Source organism: Mus caroli, unplaced genomic scaffold (assembly GCF_978045245.1).
Source record: "Mus caroli unplaced genomic scaffold, Mus_caroli_1 scaffold_2, whole genome shotgun sequence".
Lineage (NCBI taxonomy): Eukaryota > Metazoa > Chordata > Mammalia > Rodentia > Muridae > Mus > Mus caroli.
This window is the reverse complement of record NW_028227257.1, coordinates 111,074,564-111,094,328: the sequence shown is the minus strand read 5'-3', so window position 1 is coordinate 111,094,328 and position 19,765 is coordinate 111,074,564. Positions and strand designations below refer to the sequence as shown.

The following is a 19,765-nucleotide window of genomic DNA, read 5'->3' as shown; positions in this document are numbered from 1 at the left end:
AGAAGAGCCGGCAGTGGCGGGGCACACTTTTAATCTCAGCAACTGGGAGGCAGCAGCAGGTGGATCTTTGAGTTCAATGCCAGCCTGGTCTACAGAGTGAATTCTAGAACAGCCAGGGCTACCCAGAGGAACCCTGTCTCTGAAACTCTGAAAAGAATAGGAGTAAGTTTACTCAGAAGCCAATTCTGGCCTTTGAGATGTCAGATGAATCAGACACTTAACTGTCAAATCTCACAAGTGATTCTGCATACATGTGCAAGCATGCACCAGGAACTACAGTGTGGGAAGAGGCTTCTAGATGTGAGGGTGAAGACACGTGACTACTCATCACACATGACAAGTCATGACAAGTACTCACTGCGATGGTGGTAAACCCGGAGACCCCTCAGGTATGGAATGTTATCTCTGAAGACGACTTTGTTACTCCCAGAGGACTTGTCAACTCTTTCAATGACCTCATACTGCTCATCGGAATAATAAAGGTAGGAGCCGTGAACCGCAAGACCCCACGGGTGGGCCAGGTGGTGCACCAGGATCATCCTCTCTGTACCGTCCACATTTCCCCTTTCGATCTGAAAGATCAGAATTCTCTTTACCTGGCAGATTCATAGTGAATGAGGTAAGGGAATGCGTTCAAATGAACATTCTCTTGCATTTCTGTGGCACTCTCTGCTTCAGATTTCTCAGACCTGTTATGGAATGGGTCCATCTGGAGTTCACTGAACAGGTGAACATCCTTGTCTTGGATGGAGAGTTCCAGCCCATGAGCTGATTCCCTCTTACAAAGAACCAACTATCTCGCCCACCCACCCACAGTATGTTTACGAATGCATAGAAATGTCTGAGCGTGCACCATCATGCAGTAGCTGACAGACATTGGCTTTTACCCGTAATTTCTTTAATCAGGATAGGAGATGCATTCCCCCCAGAATTATAGGACAGTCCTACTAGATGGTAGCCAAGCATGATATGGTGTGAAGTCAAAATGGCTTTTGTCCATTGAGAAAGAATCAAGTAGACTGCTTTTGAGGAGTGTGGGGGATGTAACTGGTTTAACTTAGGTCCAAAAGCCTGTTTCTTTATACTTTCTTTGCATCAGCAATCCAGTTGGGCATAGCTGACAGGGCTGGATTATTCACTACCTCATAGACAAGGTTATACGCCAGAAATGACAGACATTCTAAAACCATAGAAGAAAAAGAATCATGAACTTCCAGGCTGCTGGTGACTAGAGCAGACAAACCTTGAAGCTGCCTCTCTAGGCTAGGGCAAAGATCACATTGGTAACTGCAGTTTTATAAAAACAGTGGTTTTATAAAAACATGAAAAAGAATTCAATAACAGGATGAAAGCCAAGTCGCTCATGGCCAGAGGGCTCAGAATTGAGACAGTAGAAGAAGTCTGGACATACGGCAAAGTAATGATGAAAAGCAAGGACCTTGGATGATTACAGAAGGAGAACTATTTTTCTTAGATGGAAACAAGAGGTCTCACAGGTTCAGGAAGACACCATGGGTAAGAAAAGGGAGGGGAGATCCAGTACTAACTTGTATGAGACCATCCCATGTGTCAAGAACCCCCTCATTGCTACATACATATCCAAGCACACAAGGTGCTCATGCACGTGTTGCAAGTTTGATATATTTTTATTGTTTGGGGGTATGCCTATAGGTACCATCCTTGTGGATATTAGGAGAGCAGAGGCTGTACATTGGTGTTAGGTAGAGTTAGCAAGTGCCCTAAGTTTACTATCCAGAACTGTAGCTCATGATACTATTACTAATAAGAGTAATTGTTACTATTATTAGAAACGAAGCTAATATCTGGTGATTCGACTGCATGATCATTATGGCCAACATCAGTGTCAATAATTTGAAACCACTACTGGTGAAAGAGTCCAGAATATGTTCCACATACAAACAATCTAATTCATCACTAATATTACTGAGTGCTTCCTTTGCCAAGATCAGCTATATAAGCATACGGCAAAAGCCAGGTCTCAAATGGAACCTTACAGTGCACTCATTACAGAATAAAAGAGCTCTATCTTGGAGTTTAAAATTATCAGCAGAGGAAATTTCTGTGTATTAACCATGTCTTTAGCTGCTGAGCTGAGACACTTCCTCAGTCTCCGTGTGTGTGTGTGTTGTGTTTGTATGCTGTGTATGTATGTCTGTGTGTGTGTGTGTGTGTGTGTGTGTGTGTGTGTGTGCTGTCTGTGTTTATATGTTGTGTATGTCTGTGTGTGTGTATGTCTGTGTCTGTGTATGTGTGTGCTGTCTTTGTGTTTGTATGTTGTGTATGTCTGTGTGTGTATGTGTGTGTCTGTGTAGTGTGTGTGTGTATATGTTGTGTCTGTGTCTGTGTGTGTATGTGTGTGTATATACTCTGCAATGGGAGAACATAGGGTGTTCTCAAAGAAAAGAGTGACATCACTGAAACATTAAATAAATGTCACTGAAAGGACAGGTAAGAAATGGAAACTGGTGATATCTTATCCCGAATGAAAGCAAAGGTTGATAAGAAAAAAACAGAGCAACCGTCATTCTGTATTTCCATGTGTTGCACATAGTTAGGGGAATAGAGTACAAGACTACAGTAAGGAGAGCACCGTCAAGAGAAAGGGCAACAGGAAGGCCCTGGTTCAAGCTGCCAAGAACTCAGCACGTTCAGAACCACACAGCCATTCCTTCACACTACAGATTGTGAAAACCAAAGCCGCTCATACCACGCCTCTGCTGGTGACCGCCCAGTAGAGCTTCTGCTCCTGAATGTCCAGGGTGACAACCTCCAGATGGTCCATGTTCCCAGTGAAGAGAATTTTTAAAGATGTTCCATCCATGTTAGCACTTGCGATCTTGGCAGGAACCCCACTGTCCGTCCCGTGGTCTGACCAATACAGTTTCCTAGAACCGTGCAAAAAGATGAGTGCTTCATGAACCAAGAAATAGATCAGGGCAACACAATGTAGGGGACATTTAACCAGTGTCCTGCCACTGTCTCTGTAGTTCTGTTATTGGGGCTTCATGCCATTTTCAATGGTACTGAAGACAGGATGGTAAAATTTCCCATCTACTCAGCCTTTAAGGTCTGATAAGTCAGAGCACATTGTTCTAAAAGAAGATACAGCCTATATCTTTCACATTCAACATAATCCAGAGTACCGCTCTTCACAGTGACTGCTCTTCCTCACTGAGGTCTAACTTGTTCAAATGTCACATATCCTACAGTTTGAAATTTTAACAGGACACTTCATCAGACAGACCAGGGCACTGACAGAGATGGTGCAGACAGGAACATACTGTCACTTAGTGTCTGTCACTCACCCACGTGCAGGATCAACAGCTATGCCAACCGGGAAACCAACGCCAAGCGGGGTGCCATCATTGGTAATCAGGGTTTTCCCATACCTCGTATCTCCCCGGAGTGTCAACACCTGCAGTCCAAAATCATGTATTAGAACTTAACTTCTTTCATGGAAACAAAGACAGGTGGGATCCAAAACTAAAGCTAAAGCATGTCCAGGATTGAGATGGCATGAGACACCCATGATCCCTCATTGAATTGCCCTGCTCCTACTTCCTCTTTCCTCTCTGGAGCCGGGAGGAAATGATCTCAGTGGAAATGAGAATGTTAAAAGCACAATCAGGGTTGGGGGGGATGGCTCAGTGTTTGAGAGCACTGGTTGCTCTTCCCTTGTACTAAGTTCTCAGCATCCACATTTTGGCTCACAAGTGCCTACAACTCCACTTCCAGGGGATCTAACATTCTTTTATGGCTACCACGAACAGGGCTTCAACATGCCGCACTGACAACAAAGTGCTTGCCAACTGATGAATAAACCTTCAAGGTCACTACCTATCCTGTTCCTTTACATTTAAGGTTTGTCTGTAAAGTTGCTGTTGGGTATAGATTGCTTCTGTCTGTTAGTGTTTACCTCACTCTTTCCCTCCCTCAACCATACACACACACACACACACACACACACACACACACACACACACACACAAGCACACAAATGCAAGCTTGTAGATGCTACATTTCTTTTTCATTTTGCACCCTGTTTAGTGTCTCTAATTTCTGCCTGAACTACAGTAACCTTTCTCATTTCAAGTCGCCTCTTTCTGTTACAATCTCCTACCTTTTCTGGACCTAACGGTCTTCTTGGGTCACATTAAGTCCTTTCTCTTGGCTTCTTCTATCCTGCCTCAAGTTCTCTCACACAGCCACCTGTAGACTTCACTTTTAAACAATGCGTTTTCTCAGTGACTAAGCATGCAGCTACCCCTAGTGGCAAGCAGGTTCTTCAGCACCCACTCCTATTTTCAACATGGAATGAAGTGTGTTTCACCCATGTGGGAACAATTTGAATAACCAAGCATTCTGCCTGATTTCTATGCGTTCATCACAAAATACTTTAAATTTATATTACCTAAGAGGAGAACCAATACAGATCTTTGGATGGGTAATCTCCCATTTTGAATACAGTGATAATTTGCTCCCTTTTACTTATTGAGCAAAGTTAAGAAGTCATTTGTCCAATGTCAAACAGTTCATGACTGGAGGTTATCATTGCTGTCTCCATTCATAACACATATTTTGTCTTAGTTTAGTTTTGTTCTTTTTTCCCAGGGTTTCAATCCCTCTGCCTTTTCCATACTTGACTGTTTTTTCTAGAAATAGGTATGTGTCACCTAACAGGATCCATTCGAATAGGAATTAGCAAGCTTTCCACTGGACCTCACTGCTAAATAGCATTTTACATTTATTGTTCTTACCATGCTGGAAAAAAAGTATTGGTTCATATGTGAGCTACTTAAAAGGAAAAAAAAATGTTTTGCTTATCTTTGAATATCCAGTACCAACCAGGCTACCAATCCATAGAAATTTACTAATGTCTGCTAAATGAATAAAATATGCAAGTAAAATAGACACAAGGCCAGGCTGACCTGGGTGCTGACCTGGATTTTCCCCACTGTACCGTGCCCCACTGAAAGCTCAATTACTTTTTTTATTACATATTTTCTTTATATACATTTCAAATGCTATCCCGAAAGTTCCCTATACCCTCCCTCCACCCTGCTCCCCTACCCACCCACTCCCGCTTCTTGGCCCTGGCATTCCCCTGTACTGGGGCATATAAAGTTTGCAATACCAAGGGGCCTCTCTTCCCAATGATGGCCGACTAGGTCATCTTCTGCTACATATGCAGCTAGAGACACAAGCTCTGGGGGTACTGGTAGTTCATATTGTTGTTCCTCCTATAGGGTTGCAGATTATAAACGAGGTAACTTTCTGCAGTTCAAGTGGCCTCATCACTTGATGCACACATATGCATGCTCGGTGGTTCCCCGAGGCTGCTCATTTTACCTCCTGCTGCTGCACACCTACTCAAAGCCTTTGGGAAGTTTAAAGCAATCAACAAAGTCCCAGAAAGAGAGTATTCACTTTTCTATGAGGCTCTCTGGCTTAGCAATGTGATTCTCAGTAGCACGTCATGTTGATGAACTCCAGATTATGAGAGGTATCCTCTGACACTGTCAAATGGAGTTAGAAAGGTCTAGGTCGCTGTGTTCTTTCCTGTCATTGAAACCCAGCATTTCTTGACTTCTCTGACCCTCAGTTGCTTGTGCAAAAATGTTTGCACCAGATGGGCCTTCATGAAGGATCCCATCATGCCAGTCGATTCCATTTGCCTTGAGACATTCCACAGATTAGCATGTGTGCCTACCGTAAATGTCTCAGTCGTTGTGAATCACTAGCCATCAGATCATTGTGAACTTGTAAATTATGAAGGACTGTTCCACTGTGGCCTGTACTTTCGCCAATCTGACTCTCACCAAACAAACCAAAGAGCTATCTACTGACCGGCTACATGTCAATGATAAGGTTTACTGGCTATCTCTCTCATAAAACCCTTCTCAGTTTCAAAACCAGCATGAATTAATATTCCTATACATGTTCCTCTTGTTCCAGAGTGGAGAAAACCAATGCTGGTGGCGTGGGCTTACTTCATGTGATTTCAATCCTACCCTGCGTCTAGAATTTCTTCTGGGAGCTGAGATATAGAGAGCACTTATCTCAAAGAGGAAAGGAATTAGAATCAAGTTTCTATTCTTCTATTCTGTCTTTCACTGCTAGAAAAACTATCTAGAAGCCATAAAGTAATTCTTATCTGGGAAGAGAGGTAGCTATAAACTTGGTTGATAACTGACGTAGTATTTCTTCTATGATCCTTTTTTTGGGGGGGGGGGGTGTTCAAGACAGGGTTTCTCTGTATAGCCCTGGCTGTCCTGGAACTCACTCTGTAGACCAGGCCTGGTTCTGCCTCCCAAGTGCTGAGAGTAAAGGCATGCACCACCACTGCCCAGCTTCTATGATCTTAATTAGCTTTCTTAGAATCCTTTATAGGATACAATGGAATTGATCATTGGTAAGAAACAACATAGAATAATAGGATATTCTATTAATTTATTTATTTATTATTATTATTATTATTATTCATTAAATCATTAGCAGTCATCCTGTCTAAACCTCCCAATTACAGGAGCCATCATACCTGAGAACATATCCTATAGGAATCTAACAGCAATGTGTGAACCTACATAATAACAGAAGCATTACCTCAATGGACCGACTTGCAGGAGTGGTATAATAAATGTTTTTTGATATCCAGTCTAAGGCCAGGCCCAAAGAAGACCCCAGCAGAGACAGAGGAGCAAACACTGTCCTGTTGCTGCCATCAGTCTTCACTCTGTGAATTTCACCCTGGAAAGAAAAACAAGGGTGGTGAGCTAATCTGAGACGCGGACCCAGCCCAGCCCCTATACAGAAGCCCTCCTCTTCTCTCCGGGGAGAAGGACAAAGATGAGTAATTGACCTGTCAGGAAAAAAACTCACTGTACAGAGTCTCAAAAATAAAAATTAAAAGCACATTCGAAAGTGGCTCAGAAGTCACGAAGCAAAACAGACAGCAAACACTAAGAGCTCTTCATCCCCGTTTTCCTTTCTCCTGGCTTTTCCCCACCGTGGCAGATTGCTTCCATGAAGAGGGGAAGAATCTCAAGCAGAAGGGTACTGGAGAAGCCCTTGCTCCAAGCAAGGATTCTAATCCAAAGTCCCCAGGAGCTCCACTAAACACCTTGTTGGAATTCCCTGAGGGACCTTTGTCTTAAATAATGATCATACACATTGAACGCATCCAAAACTTACTGGATTCTCAACCCAATAGATGAACTGCTCTGAGTCATCGAATTCAACATCATAACCATGGTGTATCCCCGATATGGGGACCATGGCATCGTTGCTCTTCACCTCGGGATCAAGGGAGATTCCAAAAATTACATTTTCTCTTACGGACATCAAGAAAGGTTGATCACCTGTAAAAACAGCAGTCAAAGTGATATCACAGCACTGCAGCAATAACTACACACACAACAGAGGTGTCTCGAGCAACCACAGGCCTGCAGTCGGGAACCATCTCTGTCTCCTCATTCACGGTGACAAACTATCAGGATCTGAGTCCAAAAGCTCTTCACCCTCCCATAGACAACCTTAACAATGAACCACTGAGAGTCGATCTGCAGGGAAGGTGGGGGTTGAGGGGATGAACAATCACTTGGTGAAGAGTAACTTGCCTCCTGCTTCTCAGATATCATTTAGTTAGTATATGCCTTCCTTACTAGATTCTAATTCACAAAGTAGCACAATTACTATTGTGTTTCATTTTATCACTACTGTAAAACTAAAGCTTGATAGGAAGAAAGCCTGAAATAAAAGATTTGCCCAAATAAGTATCTGTAGTCAGGGGATGGAGAAGTAGCTAAGTCAGAGAGTGTGCTTGTCTTGCTTGCAGGAGATCATGAGTTGTGTGTGTGTGTGTGTGTGTGTGTGTGTGTGTGTGTGTGTGTGTGTGTGTGTCTGTGTGTCTGTGTGTGTGTGTCTGTGTGTGTATGTCCGTGTATGTGTATGTCCATGTGTGTGTGTGTGTCTGTGTACACAGTTAATAATAACCACATAATTGAATGAATAGAATTCACACAAGGAACTATATACTACCTTCAAAAGTTCCTCTAGATAACTAGTGATGACACTAACACCCCAGGTTGCATTTATAACTCCTGAGTCAGAAACCTATCTGAGTGTGTAGCTAGAGTCCACTACTTGGCTTGGTCATTGTGGGAAGTATATTTCCTACACAAATGTAAAATAGTTCTCAGCTGTCCTGGAGCTCAATTTGTAGACAAGGCTGGCCTCGAACTCAGAAATCCGCCTGCTTCTGCCTCCCGAGTGCTGGGATTAAGGGAGTGCACCCACGCCTGGCGAAAGTTCTCATTCTAATTTCACTCTATAAAATTAGGAAAAGCAAGTCCAATAAGATGGCGCAGTGGGTAAAAGTGCTAAATTCGAACTCTCAAACCCCCACTGGGAAGAAACAGCTGACTCTGTAGTAGTCCCCTGACATCTACACACAGTAGCATGTGCGTGTTCCCATGTGCTCAGGCACACAAGTCACGTATGCACACAAACACACAATAATAATAATTCCCATACCATCAATAACCACCATTGGTTTACGGATGCTTACTTATGTTTTCTTCCAGAATTTTAAATTGTCAGCTTGATTTTTGTTTTAGCAATGCTGAGATTAAACCTAAGGCCCTACACAAGCACGCACTGCCCAAGCTGACAACTCCAGACCAACTTCCAAACACTTCAAACTGATACCCGAAGGCTTGTGTTGGACAATCAGCGTGTTCTCTTTCATGTCCAATATCAGTCAAGCACTGTCAGGGCTGTTCCAGAGTCTTAGCAAGGACACCGCCGAGGGCAAAAGAGCAACAAAGTCAAGAGAAATGTTTATCTACCTGTTAGTAATTCATTTAAATATACTGGGGAAAATGTGTAACTTTTCCTAATAAGCATATATTGACAGTCAGGCTACACTTCAGAAACCAATTAGAAAATAGTAAAGACAAAGGCAAGCCATGGGAAAACCACAGGGGAATTTCTTGTGAAATGACAAGTGATACCCTTTAGAATCACTATCAGAGTCTGGCAGTAGTGGCGCATACATTTACTCCCCACACTCAGGAGGCAGAGGCAGGCAGGTATCTATGAGTTCAGGGCCAGCCTGTCCTAGATAGTGAATGCCAGAGCTATATAGAGAAACCCCGACTTGAACCCCCCCCCAAAAAATATTATCATTAGTAATATGGATGATACCAGTCCCCAATGAGCAGCTGATAATCTTTGTCTGGTGAAAGAATTCTTTGTATTTTAAAATATCTATGCTCAGATTAATCTTCTCTGAAAGACTCAAGGACATACTAAATTAAAGAATGTCAGCAAGGATTAGCAATGTAATAAATCTCTGAAGAAAAGTAGAAAATGGCAATCCCTGTGGTAACTATTACCAATAATTAAAACCTTTCATCATGAAATTATCACTGCACAACGTCACATGTCTGGATGGGGCTTCATCTTAAGTAACCTCACCTGCCTAGCCTGTAAACACTATAAATGCCCTAGATCCATTATCTATTATTTTCCACTTGAAAACCCCAGTTTTCCCATAGATTTGTACTTTTAAATTAGAAATATGTTAAAATTAACTATTTGGTTTCAAGTTATCTCTAGTAATTTGTATCAGTTTCAAAATACATTCACTCCTCTTCAATGAGAAAGGAATAGGTTCAGAGTCACTTTGTAAGTTTGTAAGGAATGGAGGGTGATTTTTTAAAGAGGTGTGCACAAGTACACACTCTTGAAGGAACCATTCATCTTCTCTTTGCAATCTCCAAAGCACCTGACATAATACTTCACATACCCTTCAGTCAACCTGTTAAGATAACGAAGATTAAATTGCTCAAATAGCCACTTGTAATATTTCTCACAGAGATAGAGCTTTTATTTCTAAGGTATCAGATGATAATAATAATAACAATACTGAAGTTGGAGCCATAAGACCTAGGACAGATCATTCATTATTGACTACTTTCATGAGAATTTTAAAAAATGAAATGGACCTGAAAATGTTTAAGCTGTCTACCTTTTAAATGCAGACTCGGAAAGTTGCTTATCAGAAAGGTCAGGGGTGAGAAAGCAGGAGGTTAAAGGTTGTTTAACAACATGCACAGGTAACATTAACTCCATAGACAACCTATGTGACAACTGAGGCGCTCAGTGGAAATCACCCCTCGGAGTATACCCACTGAACAACGTGGGAGACACCATGCTCAGTTTGAGTTACAAATGGGTCTTGGGTTTCCACAGCCTAGCACAGACTGACACATCTGATCATCAGAGCACTCTTACCTCTCACACAGTTGACAGAATCATCAGAAAGGTTCCACCCTGAGGGACAAGCACAAGAGTAATGTCTAGGCTCCTGTGCAGAAAGCAGGCAAAGATGGCTGCAAGTGGCAGAGGCACATGGATTCGGGGCTGTGGGAGAAAGAAAGGCAGGTTTGAATGCAAAATCGCCTACAGTACAGTACGCAAGGTCGTGGTCCTACCCACAGCACCTATTGCTGCAAAGGGGAATGCTTGCAGTTACCTTAGCTAAGGGGCACAAGAGAAAGGGTTGGCTTTCACAAAGTCCTGGGTTAACCCAATCTGTAACCAGATTATGAATAGTCACTGAATTATCTAGACATGATATAAATGCAATGTCTCTTTGCCAGACCTAAAAGCTATCTTCTTTCATGAAATGAAAGCAGGTTATACGTCTTTCGTGTGACCTTGATGCTTATCCAGCGATATCCAAGTTCTCCTTAGATAGCAATCTTCAATTGTTCCACATCCTTGCCTATGCCAGTCCTTGAAAAGAGGACTCTATGCCATCTAGGCTCACAGGTGCTTCTAGATCCCATTTCTTCTACTTACAGCATGCTAAATAACCCATTCTTTTTCTCACAAAAAATATTAAGCATCTGCTAGGTACCAAACACCATTCTACACATTGAGGATAAACAGAGTGTACATTTTAGAAAGGTAACAGAACTAAGTTCACGTTGGGTGTAGCAATTGCAGAACATGAGGATAAGTGGATATGAGGAACATGGTGGTCGTTTGGGGCAGGGTGATTAAGAACAGCCTCTCTGAGAAAGCGACATTTGAGCAGAACCCTAAATGACACAAGGCAGTCATTCCAACAGAGACAGAAGACAGATGTTCAAGACAAAGCAAGAAAGTAAAAGGTCAAAGCCAAGAACTCGCCTGGTGTGTCACTGGACCATGATGTAGTCCAGCGTGGTGAATGTAAGCCACAGAAGAAACAGGGCCAGACTGTGAGACACCACTGGAGAGATTTGAGGAGAGAAGATTATGGGAGGGTTTAAGTGTTCGCCCTCCCAACAGAAAGATCACCACTGAGGCCAAATCTTTACATCATCCGTCCACCCATACCCCATGCATGAAGGTGACTTGTGCTGGCCACAGAGGAACGCCTGCCTACAAGGCAGCAGCAGCATCATAATGAGGCCCAACAACTGGCAGCATAAAAAGGTCACAGAGCTGATTGCTGGATGAAACAACATAATGAAGATAGATATGCTATCGCCACTTACAAAAGACCGATTTTCTTGTAGTAAATAAAAGACAGAGCAATGCAGGGGCCAGGAGAAGCATGGGGTAGTGGTCTGTGGAAGGGAAATGTATTGCCTGGGCACTAGCATGTCCAGAAGAGGAAGTGGCTACGCGGTCCCCAGGCAGGCTGCTTTAGTCACTTACAAGATGGTTGCCTGGAGGGGTGGATGGCAATTATTCCGAGCGGTTGGTGAACGCTGTACATTACAACAGACTGGTTCCTCCCGTGCCACTTGTTGGCCTGCATGACCTGGTGAGTACCGCGGTCAGTCCAGAACACAGAGTCTTCAAACAGAGTAAGAGCATGCGGATGGTGGAGAACCTGGGAAGCGGAACCAGAGTGAGACCACACCCAGAGACTCTCCTTAAATTCCAGTTAGACACTGGAGATGCCGGGAAGTAGCTAATACAAGTGCCTCTACTCTAGGAGTGGCACTCTAGGGTATCGATTTTTAAAATGGAAATTGTTCCAGAGCTATTTCTGCCTCTCAATCTGTTATACCAAAGGTGTATATTACCCCCAAAGACCATAAAGAAGGCTCCTCTTGGGCTTCCTCAAGTCACAGAAACTAAACTCTTTGGAAAACTATGTATATATTTCGTACATTGGCCAATTTGTAAAACTTAAACAGAATCTACTAAACAAAAAGAAAAAATGTTAAGCACATAAGAGGTTCTGGTTTCATTCACAAATATGAGTCTAGTTTATTCACTTTTACTAGACCATGATTTTAAAAGATATATAAGCAAAAGACTGGCATCCACAGATCTCTGAAGTCACATTAATCTTTTACAAGACATGGGAGATATGACTGAGTGGAATAAACAGGAATAAACATCTTAATTTTCTTGTTAGTAACATAAGGTCGATGATATCTCACTGGTTTTCTTCCATGATCTATCTCTATCTCTCTCTCTCTCTCTCTCTCTCTCTCTCTCTCTCTCTCTCTCTCTCTCTCTCTCTCTCTCTTTTTCTCTCATTGTGCATATGTGCTGATACTGATTTCCACTTTGATTTAAATTTGAACTTAATTATAACAAACTTACCAAATCGCTAGCAATGACCTGCTTTCGGTTCTGTCCATCATAATCACAGAATTCAATGTAATCAAGATAGGCATCCATGAAGTAGATGAGGCGATTGGGGTAGTCAATACTTAAGCCACAGGGCCAGTATATCTTTTCCTGGACAATGACTGTGCGCATGGTGCCATCCATGCTGGCCCGCTCAATGCGAGGGTGATGACCCCAGTCAGACCAAAACATTACATTGTCACTGTAAAGAGAGGGAACATACACAGGAAAGGTAATGCCCACTTAATATAATGCAACACATGGGTCATTACTTCCTGTGATCATAATGCAACCGCAGGCCATCTGGATGTCTTTATAATGTGCATAAAGCACGCATTACATTATGGCATGGACGTGCCCCAATGCCAACAATCCACAAGCAATTTGTTACCCTACCAATTGTAAGTAGTGAGTTGACTTCTCCATCTTCAGAGATTCGTTATCCCTGAATCTGGTGTGTAATAACTCGGGGAAGTCAGCATGATATTGAACATAAACTGTCTAATTCATCCTATAGAACGCCTATAATCCCAGCACTTGGGAGGCAGAAGCAGGCAGATTCCTGAGTTCGAGGCCAGCCTGGTTTACAGAGTGAGTTTCAGGACAGCCAGGACTGCATAGAGAAACCCTGTCTCAAAAAAACCAAAAGAAAGTAAACAGTCTAACTTACAGAACTTACTGAAAATCTAGGAAATTTTTTCAAAGGTTCTGAAATACATAAATTTTTTTCTTCTTACACCTATCAGGCAAATGTCTCTTCCTCATACAGCTTAAAGGGGATGTCTAGGAAATAACATGAACTGTAAGCAGAAACAGCATTTTGTTGTATCAAAATCACAGCTAAGTGTGGCTCTGTGGGACATTATTACTACATGCATTAATTAGAAACCTACCATATATTCAATACCTGCGTGTATTCAATACCTAGTAAATGTCTCTCTTACCCCATTCTGGGATCTAATGCGAGTCCCCTAGGTTTTGTGACATTTTTGCTGATCAGTACTGTCCTGTGACTTCCATCAATTTTAGAGACTTCGATTGTTTCAAGAGTATAGTCTGTCCAGTAAATGTTGCGACCTATCCAGTCTACTGCAATCATTTCTGTCAAAGAGAGACCACTGTCATGGACCTACAGATGAAAGGATAAGATGTTAACATTAAAAAGAATAAATATAACTAACCAGTAAGCCAACAGCAGTGCTTTTAGGGATAAATATAAAAAGCATTCATAGCAGTAAATAATGTGAGATGGCTGTATTAGCAGCAGGTTTCATTGTGATTTTAAAAGCTTTTACACTTGCCAAGGGGCTCTACCAATGAGTAACCGCTTTATCTATTAAAAATTAATAAACAAACTTAGGGGGCTGAAGAGATGGCTTTGTAATTAAAAGGCCCTTGCAGAGAACCCAAGTTTGTTTCCTGGCACTCACGGAGCAGCTTATGACTGGGAACCAAACATCATCTTCTGGCCTCTACTAGAAACCACACATACGTGGCATGCACTCAGACACATAAACTAAAAAACTAATTCATCAAACAAACTCAGAGAGCTGTGTGGAAAATTTTAAGTCAATTAAAGCTCAGTAAAGCAATTCCTTGAGTCTCTTGCTCTGACCTATGAAAGATTCACAGAGTATCTACATCACATGGCATAGAATTCAGACTCGTGGAGAGTCTGGGAGAGCGCACACACACACACACACACACACACACACACACACACAGGAACATCCAGACCTCTTGAATATGACATGCTGCCCAGGACGAGGGAGGGCAGGACCTTCTCTTGGTGAGCAACAACAGAAAATATGAAAGGACCATAGATAGAGTATAGCACTTACCACTCGCTTGTCGGTTCCGTTTTGAAAGGCACTCCAGGTTTTACCCTGCAATAAGTCACTCCAAAAGACACGACCAGTGACTGAATCAAAATCCAGAGCAACCACAAAAGAAACATCCTGGACCAAAGAATAGATGTTGTGCATGTGAGCAGTGATGTTGTCCACAACGATTTTGTCACGACTTGCTACAGCTAACAGCAGATTTTCAGATGCTGTGCAGGAAAAGGACAAAAAGAAAAAGAAACCGTCAATGAATCTGAAAGGAAAATACAATTAAATACAGTTACAAAGTCTCCCCAACATCCAGTGCGTGGTACCAAACTAGAGAAGTGGGAAAGTAAGACCACTAGAAATAATCACTTTGTCTACAGACATATTACCCTGAACATCCCTGACCTCATCAGAGCTAAGCGGGATCAGGGGAACCTTGTTTGCTCATGGATACTCATTGGCATGTAAAATAGTTATATTCTGAAAAAGCTTTCTCTCTTGGATTATTGCAGTGGGCATCTAAGTACCAGTCTGGAGTGAGCTGTTCATACATTGATCCTTGACTTGCTTGTTGCAATTTGGTTTCTATCCTAGCAGACTGTAGGCTTGATTCTTGGCAGGAACCAAGTTTTGAGTATTTTTGTTTTCTCCCAAACCTTTAGGTGTAGCAGAGAGTTCCATCAATGAATATTCCTTTCCCCCTGGTCTTTTTAGTGTTAAGTCACACTACATTCATGTTGGCCTAAGGCTACTCAAATAGAAACTGGTCTCTGCCTTCCCTGCAGGTGCTGGAACCAAATGACTGAGTTCTGACCAATAATGCATCAATAACAATGATGGATCTACTTCCTGAAAAGGACCTTTCTTTTCCTAGCCTATTTTCTAAGGGAAAGAACAGACTAGAGCAAACTTGTTGGATCTTGGGTGGAAACTTCAGATACTAAGAATCAGTCTGTTGGGCTGGGGAGATGGCTCAGCGGGTAAGAGCACTGACTGCTCTTAGGAAGGCCCTGAGTTCAAATCCCAGCAACAACATGGTGGCTCACAACCATCCATAATGAGATGTGATGCCCTCTTCTGGGACATCTGAAGATAGCTACAGTGTACTTATGTATACTAATAAATAAATCTTTGGGGCTAAGCGAGCAGGGACTGAGAGAGCAAAGTCGACTAGAGTGAGTGGGTTGACCAGAGCAAGCAGAGGTCCTAAAATTCAATTCCCAACACCACCACATGAAGGCTCACAACCATCTGTACAATGTACAGTGTACTCATATACGTAAAATAAATAATTAAATATTTAAAAAAAGAAAAAACAGTCTGTCCCTTAGACTGTTTCATCCAGCCTCCTTGAAAAGAAAGGTTCCTTGTTTGACATTGGTATTTTTTGAAGCAAAGCTTTGGTATTTTTGTAGCCTAGGTTGGCCTTGAACTCACTATAAAGCCCAGGCTAATTAACCTAGTCCTACCTCCCAAGTGCTGGGATAACAGGCATAAACCATGGTGTCCTGCAATAAGGAAACTTTTAAACCCTCCTCTGTTGAATCATTTTGAGAGAGGATGAATCAACATTCTAATATCTAGTGTATTCACTTTCATATGGGTCAAAAGGCATTGAATAAGTTGTCTAGTCAGACTGACTGATAATCAATCTTACACTGAGAGAGGCTATTAAATTTCCTGGAGTTAGTTCCCTTTCAAGCTTAATAATTACCTGTGACTTTGCAAGTCCGCCCATCACTTTCCAATGTATATTCTGGGTCACAAGCACACCGGAAGGACCCTCTCATGTTGACACAGTGCTGGCTGCAAAAGCCTGGAGTATCACACTCATTTACATCTTCACAGGTCTTGGTATCATTGGCAAGTTGGTATCCTATTGGACACACGCAGGTGGCTCCAAAGGGCCCTTGCATGCACTGGTGAGTACAGCCACCATTAAAATGTGAGCAGCTGTCTTGATCTACAGGAAAGAGTCACAGGGTGAAAAGTCAGACATCCTTGCTTTTTTGACTTACTCCAATGTAGTTACATGCCTACTTTAATGAGAGTTAATTAAGAGCCCCAATCTCTTGGGTGAGCTGTTCAACTTGTCTTCTCTGAATTGCCTGAAGCTATAGTAAACAACCACCCTCCCATATAGCTCCATTTATGGCTGTTAGAGAACCTTGAGAAATTAATGCTGGCATCAAGAAACCAAACTGTCACCGATGAAGCAGAGAAATCTAATGTGTTCCCTCTGAACTTCTCCAGCCTAACTAGAAATGTTTTGCAGGAAAAGCTGGAAGTGATCAACTGGAAAGGACACAATTTGCTAACATACGCATCATTCCTTACTCTTGGGGCCAGCGTGGCAATGGCAGAAGCAGCCCAAAGCCAAGTCATATACTGGGTATGAAAATACTCCCTATTGCCAGGAGCACCGTAACTTATGGGTAAAGAGACAAAACACAGAACACGCACTAGAAGGGGAGGTCACAGTAATTAGTACCATGTCAGCATACACATGACACATGTGAAATCATAAAGGTCTAGAATATTCACAGTCATACCTTGCTGTGGTTCATCTGAGAGTGAGCGTTAATTAAAGAGGAAAGAGAGAGAGGACAGTAGTTAGGATTACATGCCAATCAGAGCATTTTAATCACTGCAAACACAACCCCCTGGGTTTCATTGGTTCTATGACAAGTTCCGATTAAAATTAGAAAATCTTCAAGTTAGTAAAGTTTATGGACACATTACCAAGAGAGTTACACTTGATTTGATATGATATCCTGAACAGTGACATAAAGAGAAGAGAAAACACAGACACAAGTAAAAAGATATTAATGAGAAGTGTTATGCAGTCATCATTTATTGGAATTTATAGTTACTCCTACAGGGATATAAAGTCACAGAGGAACTAAAAATCCCCTTCCCAAAATACTACATGGGGTCTGTGACAGTGCTGGGGTACAGCCATCTACTGTTCAGAATAAATTTGCGTCCAGCAAACTGTGACCAGGGAACTTACTGCAAAGCGGGGACTCATCGGTCCCATTGGGACAGTCAAAGATGCCGTCACACAGGGCACTCAGATTGACACAGATGCTGTAGCCTGGGCACTGCCACTGCGAGCTAGGACAGCGAAAAGGCTGGGTAGGACAGTCCTTCTCATCACTCATGTCCCTGCAATCATTGTCCCCATCACAGACCCACGAGTTGTAGATGCAGTTTCCATTGTCACAGAGGAAATGAGACGGGGAGCAGGTCTTAGGAACACAGCCATTGTGTTCATCCGAGCCCTGGATACAGTCCGGGTGCCCATCACACTCCCAGGTGTTAGGGATGCAGGTACCATCTCCCTGGCACTGAAACTCATCTGGGTGGCACATACCAGGAGGCCTGGTCGCTAGAGGGAACAAAGGCACATGAGTAACGCACTTGTGGTTGAATGTATGATCCTTTTGGGATATAGATCAGGAGTTTATTCTGGACAAACAGTAGACTTATAAATAATGATTAAAATGGATCCAATACTAAATTCCTGTACATTGTGGTACATGGAAATATTTACAGGAGATCAGTGGATCCAACAACAAGCTATGCACTCTTGCGTAAAAGTACAAGTCAGAAATCCATCCTGTTTCTCCCCTTCCCCCATTAATGAATTTACATACTTCCTTTCTTATTCCTTGGGATTGTCTAAAATGTCACCGTTCAAGCAGATGAAAAATCATATCATAGTCTCTAATCTGGGACTATGACAGAACAGGATCCATCAGAATTACACGAAGTTCTCCTTAGATCTTGGAATTAGAAGGAGTTTATTCGCTTTCTAACCCTTCATAGAAGTTTAACTGAGTCGCATATAAAGCTATCTGCCTGGCTTCAGTTACCATAGCCCTTTTATAATCTCTCTATGGACAAACCTACAGCTTGAATGAATGAGTCGATCCCATATAGGCCTATATCATTTCTAGTCCACAATTTGGCTTCCCAACTGAGATTTCAATGAAACTGCATCCAGATAGGGCTGGCAAAATGGTGAAAGGCTTTAAAATTCACATAATGGATAAAAAGAACTGACTCCCCCAAAGTTGACTTGTGACTTCCATATATGTACTGTGACTTGTGTGCATTCGCATGTGTGCACGTAAATACACACAAGCAAATAAATGTAATATTAAGAACATATTTTTGTATGTCCTTGGGATGTAATATCTAAGGAATTAACTGTTTGATATGTCCATTTATATAACACCAGATGCAAATCATTATATGATAATACTACCCATATAATATTTATTAATTCATGTCAATCTTTTATTCTCATAAGAACATTTTGTGCTTTATTTGAATTTAAAAAAAAAACTATATGGTAATATCCAATACTAAGATAAGGGATGCCTTTGTCTGAAGTACACTGTGTGTGTGGCACTTACGACAGCCCGCCTCATCAGAGTTGTCCTTGCAATCGTACACCCCATCACAGCGGTACCTGCTGTTAATGCAAGAACTCCCGTCAGCACATTTGAACTGAGAGCTCGTGCAGTTTAACACTGTAAACAAAAGAAGAGAAGTGTATGACATTAACTCCAAGATAAGCAGAGCACACAGTAAGAGAAAAGTAAAGCTGTCCACTTACCACAGCCTGCCTCATCCGAGCCATCAACACAGTCCTTGTCCCCATCACAGACATACAGTGGGCTGATACACCGGTGGTCAGGGCAACGAAACTGGGTAGGGTGGCAGGTCCCCGAAGCTTCTAATGGCAAACAAAAACAAAGTCAAGTTTATTTTCTGTTAACAGACTTAACTCAGTGCTATGTGTACAGACTCCTTCAGACCAGCGGCCACGTCAAAGCCAGCACAGTGGGAGAACCCAAAGTGAGGATTTGGAATTAAATCTTTGGGAGCAGAAGCCATTCATCGAGGTAGCAGCCCAGGAGTGTGTCTCACGGGTCTGTGACTCTACCTAATCTGAGTGACATGGTCAGCTCACCACATGCCAAGAAGCACCAATGCACGCATGCAGGCTGCCTATCCCCTCCATAAAGTCAGTGAAAATCACACACTGCTAGATGGCAAAAATTAAAAAGGCCCAACTCCCCCCAGAAGGAAAATGAATTGCCAAAGTTTGCAACCAGTATAAGAATTTAGTCTAGAGAACTCTGTTCCATCTTAAACCATTGTTACAAATAACCATGCCAAAGAATAAGAACCAGGGAGATAAAGAGAGCCTATGTCCTTGCTCTGTATTAAATGAAAAGATAAAAAAAGAAAGACAA

The 19,765-nt window shown here is 42.2% G+C and overlaps 1 protein-coding gene across 1 annotated transcript in view; it reads right to left on the bottom strand.

The window, feature by feature from the left end:
* Positions 1-19,765, bottom strand: part of Lrp2 (LDL receptor related protein 2) — a 164,372-nt gene that overhangs the window by 63,515 nt on the left and 81,092 nt on the right. Inside the window, exons 23-36 of the mRNA XM_021184968.2 lie at positions 19,123-19,242; positions 18,920-19,036; positions 17,509-17,886; positions 16,210-16,458; positions 14,505-14,716; positions 13,608-13,792; positions 12,637-12,865; positions 11,734-11,911; positions 10,318-10,446; positions 7,213-7,379; positions 6,625-6,768; positions 3,327-3,436; positions 2,729-2,906; positions 359-572 (exon numbers count right to left, since the gene is read on the bottom strand). Of these exons, the coding sequence (XP_021040627.1) occupies positions 359-572; positions 2,729-2,906; positions 3,327-3,436; positions 6,625-6,768; positions 7,213-7,379; positions 10,318-10,446; positions 11,734-11,911; positions 12,637-12,865; positions 13,608-13,792; positions 14,505-14,716; positions 16,210-16,458; positions 17,509-17,886; positions 18,920-19,036; positions 19,123-19,242 (2,610 nt within the window). The remainder of the gene's footprint in view (positions 1-358; positions 573-2,728; positions 2,907-3,326; positions 3,437-6,624; positions 6,769-7,212; positions 7,380-10,317; positions 10,447-11,733; positions 11,912-12,636; positions 12,866-13,607; positions 13,793-14,504; positions 14,717-16,209; positions 16,459-17,508; positions 17,887-18,919; positions 19,037-19,122; positions 19,243-19,765) is intronic.